General features: G+C 36.4%; 1 protein-coding gene across 17 annotated transcripts in view; it reads right to left on the bottom strand.

The window, feature by feature from the left end:
* The window catches only part of KLF12 (KLF transcription factor 12), a 511,676-nt gene that overhangs the window by 87,967 nt on the left and 409,371 nt on the right, over positions 1-14,338 (bottom strand). For 13 of the 17 annotated variants that reach the window (XM_074329362.2, XM_074329360.2, XM_074329369.2 and 10 more), the window contains one exon: positions 13,366-13,413. The exons of the other annotated variants lie outside the window; for them this stretch is intronic. In XM_074329362.2, coding sequence (XP_074185463.1) covers positions 13,366-13,413 — 48 coding nt within the window. The remainder of the gene's footprint in view (positions 1-13,365; positions 13,414-14,338) is intronic. 17 annotated transcript variants of the gene reach the window in all.

Below are 14,338 nucleotides of genomic sequence, written 5' to 3'. Positions count from 1 at the left end.
TTATTTTTGCTTTGAACAAAAGAAAGACAGAGTCCCAGAGATATCTGCAGAAATAAGAAGAATCAACATAGGTAAAAACAGAATAAAAAAATCGATACATGGAGACAGCATGGATGGACCTAGAGGGTATTATGCTGAGTGAAGTAAGTCAGACAACAAAGAAAATACCATATGATCTCACTTATGTGTGGAATGTAAAGAACAAAATAAATGAACAAAACAGAAGCAGACTCATTGATTCAGATAACAACCTGATGGTTGCCAGATGGGAGGGGGTTTGGAGGACAGGGTGACGAAGAAGAAGGGCTTAAGAAGTACAAACTGGTAGTCACAAAATAGTCATGGGATGTAAGGTACAGCACAGGGAATACGGTCAGTAATATGTTAATGACTATGTATCATGCCAGGTGGGCAGCAGACTAATTGGGGGATCACTTTGTAAATTACTTAAATATCTAACCACTATGCTATACTCCTGAAACTAATATGAAATAACTCTGAATGTCAACTATAATTGAAAAATAAAGATAATAAAAAATCCATAAGTGCATTAAACAACAACACACAAAGTACAGGCCTAAAAACTGCATATTACCGAACAGTAAAATAGAAATGCCATGATTTAAAAAAATGATAAAGTTAACATACGACCAATTTATGTTTCCACTCTTGCCATTCCTGCCCTGGAGATGAGGATAAAAGCAACATGATTCAGTAGTTGTACAAGTGATCAAATGCAAATTTGATATTTGAAAATAATAATTAATGAATCGAAACCATTTCTTAGTTTGTGTGCCAGGCTCGATGTATAAACACATAAAATACCGTACCCACCCTGAAGGGCTCTCCAGATGAGAGAGTTCAAACATCGCAACAATGTCACAGATGGGCTGAAGAGCGCCTGTTTAAGAGCACAGACTGCGCACCAGGCTACGCGGGTTCAACCACTACCGGTTCTCCCCCTTACTGGTTGTGACTTGGGTGGTATAAGATAACTCATCTCTATGCCTCAGTTTCCCCATCTTTATAGTGGGGTACTTACAAGGTCGGACAATTAACTTCGTGAACTTGTTGCAACAGTGTTGCTAAATTTTTTGATATCAGAAGGATTATTATGAATTTGTACCAACTGGACACACAGTTAACCAAGTTTACTATTTGGAAGTGCTGAAAAGGCTGTGTGAAAACGTTAGACGACCTGAACTTTTCGCCAACTTTCATGGCTCTTGCATCACAACAATGCACCAGCTCACATAACACTGTTTGTGAGGGAGTTTTTAGCCAGAAAACAAATAACTGTATTGGAACACCCTCCCTACTCACCTGATATGACCCCCAATGACTTCTTTCTTTACCCGAAGATAAAGGAAATATCGGAAGGAAAGCATTTTGATGATATTCAAGACATCAAGGGTAATACGATGACCGCTCTGATGGCCATTCCAGAAAAAGTTCCAAAATTGCTTTGAAGGGTGTCTGTGTATAGCTTCCCAAGGGGAGTACTTTGAAGGTGACCGTAGTGATATTCAGCAATGAGGTATATAGTTGGATGAGTTCATGAACATAATTGTCCGACCTCGTACTTCCTCTTATTCAGAATAATGCCTGGAGCACAGCATGCTCTAGAGAAGTCTTAGCTATGATGGTGATCTGCCCTGGCCTACTAGAGTTCCCTTGTTGCAGTGGAGATGTCTGCTTAGGGCTGCCACCATGTCTCTGTGTCTCATTTTCCTCCTAAGCAAAGGAAATAACTAGTAAGATGAGTCTATGTCTCCGGGTATTGGGGACAGGCTAAATGCTAAGAGACTACAATCAAGGCTGTCACAAAACTGCCAGCTCTCAATTTGTACATAACTAGGGCTATTCCTCATGAAGAAATGTAAAAGCTTAATTTTTTAATAAAAAGTAACCAGAGTATTGCAATATCCTGTTAAATAGCAAGACAAACTCAAATCATTATAGCTGTAGTAGACTCCATTCTGTAAGAATCCCAGGATAACCAGTATTTTGGAAATTAAATGTTAAACCAACTACACAAATTATCTGCTGATTAGAAAGTGTGAACCAGTGGTTGCAAGGTGACTTTAATTTCTTTTTAAGTTTTGAGTCTATACGTGCACAAATTGGGTGTTGATTTAATATCAGATGAGTGGCTGGCATGCGACTCAATAACTATCGTGTATACCTGAAACTAATATGATGTTGTATGTTAGCTATATTTTAATATAAATCTTTTTTAAAAAGTGAAAAAAATAAAGAACGTTTATAGTAAAGGTGCTGTATTGTCAGGGGCTCTCATTTGCCAATCCGTCTCTTAATTGTGGTTGTGCTTACAAAAGCATCATCAATCTGGGCAGGGCCGAACAAGTCAGTCAGCTGGACTGATTTACTGTATTCTGTATGCTGAGCAGTGCTGAAGAGCCGGGACCTTGAAATTCCCTTCCTCTCACGTGTGTATCAGTATGCTATGCACACGCCAGCTCGGGTTTGATTCATTCACACCATGCGAAGCAAATCATGGACGGATTAAATAATGGATTTTTCAGGTAACAGCATGACCAATATAAGGGTTCAAGGGCTTCAAAAATAGAGTATTTCTATTTGGCTTATGTGAATTACTGTGGAGTGCCAGTGTAGCCTCATGAGTGTCTGTATGTATAGATCCTGTTTTTTGTTTTGTTTTTTTACCTTGACCAAGAATTTATCCACACGTATGCAATTTGGAAATATATTTGCAAAATGTTAACTTGAAATTATGCCATTCTGTTCTTCCTATTATCTTTTATAAAAACTTAACATCTTCATGAACTTTAATATGCTTTGCTTTGCAAGCCACACACACGCCTGACACACACATTTTTCACATTGGCTATCATGTTCTATTTCAATATGCATATGTATGCTAATTCCAAACCATGGTCAGTTAACAAGCTCACAGAACACTACTGAATTTACTTGGAATCCCAACTACATTTTTAAAAATGACACCAACATTTTTAGTTTTGACAAGAAATGCCTGATTTAAATCATTTCTGTTTATTAACTTTTTTCCCCAGGCCCAGAAAAATAGAATAAGCTTTCTATTAAATAAAAAGAAAGGAAAAAATCATATTTCTATTGCTTCCTTCGGGATTTAACTTCTGCAATGGGTGGTTACAATGGACCACAGGGAGGTTTCCCAGTAACTGCTTAGAGCATTTCTATAAAGGCCAGGTCTGCCCTGGGTCCGTGTAAACCACTTTTGTGCTCTTGTAACAAACACACATCATGTTCCCTTCATCTACATGCCAGCTTTCTAGTTCTGTTTAAAAAGATTTTGTCCCATGAAATTGCTTTCGTATCTTTCTGATTTTTGTTTTAACTTTATATATTAAATTTCAAATTAAGTAACCAGCAAGACAAATGGAAATTCTCTGCAATTAATTGCTCTTATAAAGTGTGAAACGGGCACCTACACATTCTGCTAATTACGCGAAGTCATAGCCTAGTGAAAACTGACTAGTGCTCATGCCTTCACAGTCGATAACTATATATATAGACTCAGCAAACTGCTGAGTTCCTGCTAACAAAAATTTCACACTTTGTGTGCATTTCAAAATAGCTTGTTGCTATTTCTGAAAGCTATTAAGACTCCATTTTCTTTGAATAAGAACAGGTTGAGTCATTAATAAAAGTCAAAGCGACTGAGAATGAGTTTCGTGTTACTATGGTGAGCTCAGAGCATAAAAACTCTTGATAACACAAAAGGGTTGCATACATCGCAACCTATAAAGGGAAGGTTTGCATGCCTTTGTTTTTCTACAAATATTTTCAACCATTGGTGTTTCAGTAAGGCTGTGACTGCTGGATCATGTGATACTGTACATTTGGGAAGTACTGAGAGTGCACAGAACACCTTCACAAATGTTATCTCGTTCCATCCTCACAGAAATCCTGTAGCAGAACGGAAAGACTTTACTGTATTTGCATTCTGTAAATGAGTACCCTAAGCGGTTCTGGGACTTGTTGGGTGTCTCAATTGCGCTAGTCAGACAGAAAGGAGCATTGATTCTAAACGTATTTCTTTTTCAACTACCCTGACAGAATTCGGAGCCAGAAAGCATTCTATAGACCACCTGGTCCATGCCCACCTCACCCAAAACCTGACTGAGGATAACACTACATGACTTGCCCAGGGTCAGAGAGTGAGATTCTGGCCACACAGGGACTAAGAACTGACCTGAAGCAGGAATATTCACACTACCTTATGTAGTTGAGCAGATAAAGGGAAATGTGGCATGTGGTTTGTCCGGCTCTCAATCACTGCTCAGCACACATTTTTTCCTTTCCCTCCTTCCTACTCACTGTTTATATAATGGTACTTAGCTTTCAAACAACATTTTATAAACTAAAAACACTTCAGCAATCCACAGTTGCTTATAAAAATAGGTCTTAAATGTCTTTGTTTCTGATTTTCATAGGTAATCCTTACATTTTGTTGAATTGTTCTATCTTTTCTATAATACATGTAGTCCTTTCCATTAAAATAGTAGACCAAACAGTAAAGCTTACTCTTCTTATTATAATTTAAGGTTTTAAAATCTAAGTCAGAAACCCATATGTGTCTGCTCTGGCCAATACATTTGTTATGACATAAGTGTATTTTTAATTTCTTCTTTTTTTTAATGGCACCATTTTGTGATTAGAGTGGAAGTTAATCCTTCCAATTATCAAGTATTTTGGGAAGTGACCCCTCCTGACACAATTTTGCAGCAATAATAGCCAATACTCTCTAGGGTGGCGGGACTCAGAACCACGTAATAGAGATACATATGATTGTAACTGCATTCTCTCCACTGCACATAGTGTTGGTCACGGTCCCAGCGGTCAAGTACTACAAAGAAAGCACCCTTAGGGAATTTTCATGGACGGCCACAGCACAGTGTAGGAACAGTCTTCCAAAGAAGCAGAACTCTGCAGCTAATTCTGCTGTTTCCTCCATCATAGTCTTAAATAGGTGAGGAACTCTTACCTCCATTTTACAGATGTAAGTACTGAGGCTGGACGACTTGCAAACAGAGCCAGCAGAACATAAAGATGGAATTAAAATTCAGAGTAAGGACACCCAGTTCCTGAGCTTCCACTAAATCATATTCACTCTTCCAGGAAAGAAAAATAACACATTGTGTGGAAGAAAAATTTTCTATTCTGAGCTTGACATTTTTGATGAAAAAGGGGAACTACCTCTTGGAACATACATTCCGCATGTCAAAATCATGAGAAATAAATCTCAAAAGAATTCATTTTCTTTGCTCTCAAAATCTCTAACACAGCCCAATTTCACTTTATTTTCTTCAAGTTATCTGAAAATTAAATGGACACAAACAGAATATGATAATCAGAGTGAATAGATATGTGTAAGTTACATTTTTCATAAAGCCAGGGAATAGAAATTTTTATTAGATTTAATTAATGCAAGTGTATATTCATGTCTATTCACATGCAGTAAAAGTTACAATTTATTTTTACACTATTATCTAATGATGCAGTTGAAACTATGTTTATACAAATAAGTGACATTGTAGTATAATTTCAATGCAATTTTTCATACTTCCACATTGAATTGACATTTTTTTCCCCTGCCACATTAACTGTCATTTCAAATAAGCTGTCAGGTCCAAAACAATCGTTGTCCTTTTAGGGCAATATTTTATGGCTACTGTCCTAAAGCCTCTTCCAAGTGACCTTTACGTACATACGGACACGCCACTAGCATCTTGCCTCCTTTTATTATGCAGAACCTCATGCTTTGCACATCGACGTATTAACAGTTCCTTAGCTTTAGCTAACTGTTCTTGCATTACTTTTCCTGTAACTTGATTTGTTTGTCTGGTTATTTTTTTAATTACACAATACTACGCACGTTTATATAAATTATCCTGAAATTTCTTTTGAAATGGGAAAGGGAATCAGAAATATTCAATTCTGTCGTCAGATCAAAATGTCCTGGCTATTGTTCTGGAATTATGATCCTTGTGGACCAGAGAATACAATTGTGAAAACAGGAATCTAGTTCACGGGCATCATGCTGGAGTAGTCTCAAAAGTTTTTCCCCACAAGTTGCTATCTTGGTTGGTAGAATGCACTAAACACAGCAAGCCACTGACCTAAATCAGCTGCTTCCAACTGCTTTTCTCCCCATGTTCATATACATAGTCACACAGACACAGGCAATGACACATAAAGAAACCCCAGTTTGGAAGGTCACTCACTATGGCTATGGCACCGACAGCAGATTAAATGACATTTCCAGCCAGTCAGCTGCAACTACACTCTTTCCTCTCAACTGACTCCAGCAAACCAGTGAATCCTAACACACGAATGTGTATGCATTTCTTAGATGAAAATTGCTAGTTCTAGAAGCCTTTTAACAAGAAAATTGTACACAGAATCCCAAAATATAAAAAAGATAAAAGCGATATTTAGTTATAAAAAATTTATATTATGAATGAAAATCCTTAATAATTATCATGAAGTGAATATGAAAAGAACAATGATGTATTTTGATAAATACTAAAATTGGACAGTTTTTGTAACAGCAATGGCAGCATCCAAATTATCTTATATTTGTTTCAATTAGTGAGTATAAAAGAATCTACAGCCACTGAAATTCCTAGTTATAGATGGTCAGAGAATTTGACAGGCCATCTTGTGATCTTAGAATCTTCTCCCATTAGAATAATTTAGATTATCTCTGAGGGGACAAGTACTATAATAATCTAGATTATTACTATGTGGAAGGGAATAAGGACCCATGTGAGGTATTCAAAATATTCTATATCTTGATCTTTATGAAGGTCACATGAATGTATTCTGCTGTGCCCACGTACATGTGTCTTCCCTTAATAAGGTACCCACGTACATATGTGTCCTCCCTTAATAAGAAAACAACGGCCCAGAAGCCTGAAATGGAGCAATGTACATTTTTGTTTCAAAGATAATTAATAAAAATTTCTAATGAAAGTATATATTGTTTATTACTATTATTATTAAAGTTAGAAAATAAGGACCACGGCGATTTCAAATACATCACCTTGGGCACACATGGTAAACATTCACTTGTTATTATACAAGTGACTGCTCGACCACGGTGAGGGCACATGCTGAACACATGTGCCTGACTTGGCCTGACGTTTAATTGAGTCTGGCACGTGTGCTCTAGTCATGTGCTCAGCTGTGCAATTTTATGCGAGTGGACATCTGTAGACATGAATTTGAAAAGAACTAGGGCAAAGTGACAACTTTTATATATAGAAACAGTGATAACAGGAAGCAGCAACATCTAACATTTACGGAGGTCTTACTACGTTATAGGCACTCTGCCAAGTTCTTGCGTTCACCACCTCGAGAATTACGTTTACAGGAATTTTAAACATATGAACAGAGATGGGAGATCCGTTTTGTGAGTCGCCCCCCAAATAAGATAATCTGGTGGTACAAAGTAACATACTTATAGGCTCCCAGTTTGTAAAATGTTGGAAGGCAACTCCCTTATATGTGATTGTGTTACTACAACTTAAAAACTAAAATTCATTAAAATGAACCCTAAACATTTAAAACCTAGGATTCCATAGGTGTCATCTTGAAAATGATTATTAAAAGCAACTTTTCTGACACCAGATGCTATCTCCTGTTCTCAGAGTTTATCGTTGACAAACTCCTTTTGTTAGTCCACAATAACAACCGTGTTTCCCTGAAAATAAGACCTAGCCGGACAACCAGCTCTAATGCGTCTTTTGGAGCAAAAATTAATATAAGACCCGGTCTAATGTAATGTAATGTAATGTAATGTGATGTAATATAATACAATATAATATAAGGCCGGATCTTACATTAATTTTTGCTCCAAAAGATACATTAGAGCTGGTTGTCCGGCTGGGTCTTATTTTCGGGGAAACACAGAATTAACAAGCTTGGAGCCTAGACTTGAATTAATTACCTGGATTAGGACTCTTTTTCCTTAACAACCATTGTCGTCATGATGAATATTTTTCACATGTAAAGTTCTTGATGCTTTCTATTGTATCTCTTATAAATTATTCATTACCATTAAATTAAATCATATTTGACAGATTTGTAAAGCCCCAAATTCCAAACACTTGCTTGATTACCTAAATTGAATTATAAAAGAATATATAAATGTGGAACAAACTGTGCTAAACCACAATATACATGCTCTCCTACTTAAGGTGAAGCTATCATTCTAGACATCATTATCGTGCATCATAATAGAGAAGAAACACCAACTTGGAACCTCATGATAAATGGCAAAAAATACTGGATGGTTCCCAGATGCTGAGGAAGGCTTGGACTCTAGTATGTTAATAAATCATTGGCTTAGTACATTGTAGACCTGAATAGGACCTCAGGGGTCATTTAGTCCAAACCCCTTGCCTTCTGCTTGGAAGAAAGAAATGTCCACAGACGTTACGCAGCACACTCTAGGTCCACTGCTTGACAGTGGTGGAGCAGAACCAGAGCCTCCATTCACCTTTAAAAATTGTCATATATTGGAAAAGCCTTTAAAAAATTGCAAATACATGGTTGTAAGACCTCTGTATATTTTAGTAAAGAAAATACACAACATTATTATGTGGAATCCTCCTTCTTTACATTTGTCCCAGTTCAAACAGTAAAACCCTATTGTACAATAATGTTCAATTTATTTAAACATAACTTTGAAAATAGCGTTAAGTTCCCCTTTTGTTCCTGATGAAGTAATTTCAAAACTTTAACCCTTTTCATTCTGACTTTTGTACCACCTTCAATTCCCCATATTCATCTTCAAAGGATATTTTATGTATGTAGAGTGCAAGGATCATGAAGGAATGTTTGGATTAACCTGTTCTATGCAGGGTTTACCTATTTTATAACTAGCCCACAAAAGTACGAAACACTAGGTTAACAAATTTATTAGATACACTTAAGTAATCTAATTTATTACTAACCTAATAGATAATTTATCTATCTAATTTATCTGTGCTCTGCACCGCACAATATACATCTCTGTCTTCCAGTTAAAGCTCTGTTCTTTTTCTTTATTCTCAAAATCAACAAAGTCTGGGTTTTACAAGCATCAGATTTGATAAAAAGAAAGTGTTGATGCTTCCCCGCACTCCTAAACTGGAAAGACATTTGAGACCATCTTGAATCTTTTTTGCCCCCATGATAAAGATGGTTTTGTCTGAGCCAGGCAGGTCTCCCATGATGACTGGTGACTTTCTGGCATATGTTCAATGCTCAATAAATGTGAGCAATAACACAAATTACTGCAATGGTAAACTTTCATTCACTAGAGATCTTCTTTGAATACAAATATCCTAGATCTCATAGTGGACAGAAAATGAAATCATTCTTGGCATGTTAAAGATGACATTCTCTATTTGTCTCGTCCCCAAAGTGTAGTATGGTGTCTTACATATAGCAAACGTTCAATAAGCGCTGAATGAATGAAGTATAAGGATGAAGGAATTCTCTTCTGATGTTTGTCATGTCATTGTGTAGAACAAGGGCGTCACTCAAAGTGATTTGGTAGGAGTATCTGGATGAATCAGTAAGGTTTATCTGCAACTTTGATTTTATGACCTTAGTTCTATGAAATTCAAAGAAGTAACGCTCTAGTTCCTGGGCACCGTACAGGCACAGCAGTCTGGAAAGTACTTAAGAGACTCTCGTGTCTCTAATCGATAAGAGATGGGAAGATTAGAGAGTTATAAAATATTATAGAGCTAGAAAATGAAAGGGCTACTAATAGAAAGTCCTGTATTTTCTCACTGGAATGAACCAAGACCCAACCTACATACTCGGTTCCAAGTTTACAAGTCCTTATTTATGTTTGAAGTTAAGAGATCAAAAGAAAGAAGGAGAATTTCAAAGTTCATGTGGATAAGAAGACAAACATGTAACAACAACGAAAACGGAGAGAAGATAAAAATGGCTCTGGCATACACTAGACCTTTAATTATTTTATTTTGAATGGATAAATATTCATAATTGCTACCTACACTGATCTGTCCACATAATTATTAAACAAGTTTATTATATATAATGTGTACACACACACACACACACACACACACACACACACAGACATGCAATTAAATTGTTTTCCAAACACAATTATTTGAATAACTGTCTCAAACGTTCTTTCCCTCTGGGTAGACAGATCTCCAATCTATACAAATGACCATAACTATTCTGGTGTCATCTTATTTTTCTCCTCTCCCTCACAACCACATTTCTACATTTGCTTCTGCAAAATCACAGACTGCTACTTCTTCAGCACTCATGATTCCTTCCCATTAACTTGCTGCATCTAGGCTTATATGTCCTTTTAACAACTCCACTAAATCTGTATTGTCTTTAGTTCATTTTTTGCTAAAGTGAGCAGACTTCATTTTTCACTCTCCTGGAACTTCAGAGGGAAAGGAGCTGACTGACAAATCACTCCTCCCTATCTTCTTGAGGCATCTCGTAGCCCCTCTGGCCCTCCTATTAACTGTTCTTTCTTCACCTGCCTCCTCATTGCAGGTCTGTCTTCAAAAGTGGGTCCCTGGCATCGTGTTCTTTGCTGTGCAGAACTGAATAGATCCTATTTTAAAGATTAAACAATCAACAGAATGCCTTTTAAGAAAGACTATGGACACCAAAGGTAGTTGGAGATGCAGAGCGACTGCAACTCCTGTACATTGCTGTTGGGAATGTAAAAGGATGCAGCTACTTGAAAAACTGCTTGGTAGTTTCCTGTAAAAATAAACACACATCTACCGTTGACCCAGCAATTCCTCTACTAGGCATGTACCTAAGAGAAAGGAAAACATGCCCAAGGCAGAGTTGCACGTGCATGTTCCTACAGTCTTATGATAACAGCCCCAACAAGAAACAACACAAATGTTCACCAAGAAGTGAATGGATAAATAATGTTACATCCATACATGAACTACTACTTAGCAATGCCACAACATGCAAGAATCTCAAATGTATTATGTTGAGAGAAAGAAGATTGAAACAAAAGAGTACATAGTGTACGATTCCCTAAGTGAAAGGCTAGAACTAATCCCTGGTGACAGATACCAGAAAGTGATTGTATGTGGGTTGGGAGGAGGCAGTGAATTCATTGGGGTATAGGGGGCTTGTGTACAAGGCAACTTTCTGGGCAATAGAAATGTCCTGTATCTTGATTGGGGTAGCAGTTACATGAGGATATACAATTGTTAAACCCTTTGAACTGCACTCTTAAAAAAAGAGTATTTTATTATATGTAAATCATACCTCAAAAAAATCAATAGTCCAATAATTGTTCTTATGCCAATGACTCCATTTCTGTATTTCCAGTCCTCTCTAATCAGTTCCAGTTCTAGATCTCCAAGTAAAATCAGGACCGCCCCATCTGGCTCTTTCGTCCTTAGGTCAAACTCTTCCACCCACTCCTCTCAATTACATCCTTTACTTTTGAGGCATGGCCATTCCTTCTTCCTCCTTTTTATCCTTTAGAGTCTGGTTATCACTAAAACTATCAATTATTCCTTTAAAATATAAATCACAAATCCTTCAAGACAAAATGCAGGAAAGAGCACTTTTAACATGTGGAAAATTACATCTGATTGGGCACCATTAACATCATTACTCGTTAGTTCTAATGATACCAGCTAAGTCACTTAACTCTCCTGAGTCTTATTTTTCTCATCTGACAAATCATCACTATGTTTCAATCATGACTACGAAAAGGAACATTGCCAGATACACAAAAAATAAATTTATAATTACAATGCTCTACATTTTTAATACAACACATAGGGTTATTGTTACTGATACTTATTCAAAAGCCACCACTAGAGCCCTGGCTGAAGCCCAGAGTTGCTCATGTCTGAACTACTTCAACAACTTCCGATAGATTCTTCCTGATTTTTTAGGCACATGACCAACCTGTTACTCATTTTTATGACTAATAATTTACCACGCAATCCCTTTGAAAACATCAGTATAATCTTGATCTTTCAAAAGATATACGTGGCAAGATTTATGAAGCCCCACATTTGCTTCAAGGTAGCTGTCAACCTGGAAACTTGGGTGAAAAAAATGTAAAAGTAAAAAGCTAAAGCTACAAATACATTAAAAAAAAAAAAAGGTTGCTTTTAGTATGTAGAGAGATTATATGCTTTTAAATCAATAACTGTTTGTTTTCTTGAACAATTTCTAATTTTGCTGGATATTCTCACATTGTAAAACCTTTACTGGTCGCTGAATTTACTTGGATAATAAGCATCATAAAAAAGCTGTAGTGAAAATTAATATTTTAACCCCATAATCTAATCTACACAATACAAGACGGCAGGAAGATATTTTAATCTCTTGATTAAAAATGTCATTTATTTTTTTCTAATCAATATTCGTTGCATTTTCCTATCATATATTAGAAAAGTTTCTCTAAATGTGCAATTTAAAGTAAGTTTTATATTTGCATTAGGAAATGGAGACTATAAGAATCAATCCCATGTTTTCTCTCATTTGTAATAGTTCTTATGTATACAAATAAAATGGAGACTGGATGCAGAATTCAAGACCAAAACACTTTCTGTTAAAAGATCATGGAATTTTAGCTCAAAGATTCTATTTTCAATTATCCATGTAATAGCTTTGATTTTATGTTTTATTTGTATTTTGTCAATATTGCAGCCCACAGCTATGTAATTTCAGAAATCAGGTGGGGAAAGCACAATAGCTGATATTTTTTTTGATCTTTTTGTGCACCATAAGAGGTTAATCAATGTTAATTTGAATTTAGAGCCTAAATATAGCCATATTTCAAAGATTTTGCTTATTTAGCTGGAATTGGCCTCTTGTCAAGCTCTGTATTTTAGAAATACAAAAACATTTGGTGAAATAAAACATTTCTGAGAGTATAACCCTGGAGATGAGGATTTGCACTATGAAATTCAAATATGAAGACACAATTAATGTGTTAGTTATTATCGATTTGAAAAAAATACGTCAAGTGAATCTAGGGAGAAGAACTTAAGAGATTCATCAGAACCATCTAGGAATGTTATAAGAGAACATGACTAAAATTTGCTAAAACTTAGGAAATTAGATTTTAAAAACAGGTAAATTAGTTAATTTCAATTGCTTCTACAAACAACAGCCTTTCTTTTCCAAAACAGTATATTAGTCATCACTCTCCTAAGCTCCTCATCTCCAAGGGAGGACTATATCTCCCTTCCCCACCGATGCTGGGCTTGGTCATATGACTTGCTTTGGCCAATGGGATGTTGGCAGTTGAGTGATACAAACAAAGGCCTAAAATGTGTTTGTACAAATTGGGCTTACCTTTCTGTGCTCCAGCCATTGCCATGAGAAATACATGCCCTGGGTTGTCTGTTGGGTTTAGAAAAATGAGAGACATGAACAATACTGCCCCAACAACCTGTAGACCTGCCCCAGCTGACCAGCTGATGCATGGAAGAGAAGTGTTTTATGATGGTATGCCACTGAGTTTTGGAAGGGCTATCTATTACAGCATTATAGTGGCAATAGATGACTGATTATATATGTGAACTATATATATATATATACATATGTATATATGTGTGTGTATATATATACATATATATGTATATACACACACACATATATAACTAACATATAACATATGTGTGTGTGTTTAGGTAATAAATTAAACTTTAACCTTGGTGGCAGACATTATTGGTTAACTGACTCAGTCCCTGTCCAAAATTTTTCTTTTCTTTAGCCATACTGCAATCATTGGGACCATGTAAACCAATTTGGGGCAATAAGATTTGGGGAATAACATATAAGCTGATGTCACGGAGTGGGGTTCCTGGGACAGCTTTTTAAAAGTGATATGGTTGGCTGGTATGTTCGTCTGGTAGGTGGTTGGTTTGTTCTGCTTTTGCTCTTTCCCTTCTGACTGGAATAAGGGCAGGATACTTAAAGATGCAACAGAATTCATATAACTAGTGGGGAGAAAGCCACAAGTGAAAGACAACAAATCAGAAACAGAAAAGAAACCCTAAGAACATTCTGAGCACCTCCAGCAGCGTGCCCTGCTGATGTCAGACTTCCTGTTATATCGGAAAAATTGTTCTACGTTTGGGGTCTCCAGTAAGGTTTATTGTAGTTTGCAGCCAAAAGTAACACTAACCAATATTTAGAAGGATAGGCAGATAGGTAGACAGGTCGGTCGGTAGGTAGGTAGGTAGATAGAATTGTTTTTATTTAAATTATTTAAAAAGATATCTAATTCTACCTAGAAATATTATTTGACTCAGTCTAATATTAA

The sequence above is a fragment of the Rhinolophus sinicus genome, chromosome 16 (assembly GCF_057876585.1).
Source record: "Rhinolophus sinicus isolate RSI-liver-muscle chromosome 16, RSI-T2T, whole genome shotgun sequence".
Taxonomy (NCBI): domain Eukaryota; kingdom Metazoa; phylum Chordata; class Mammalia; order Chiroptera; family Rhinolophidae; genus Rhinolophus; species Rhinolophus sinicus.
Note: the sequence above shows the minus strand (reverse complement) of the source record. Positions and strands in the feature narration are given on the sequence as shown.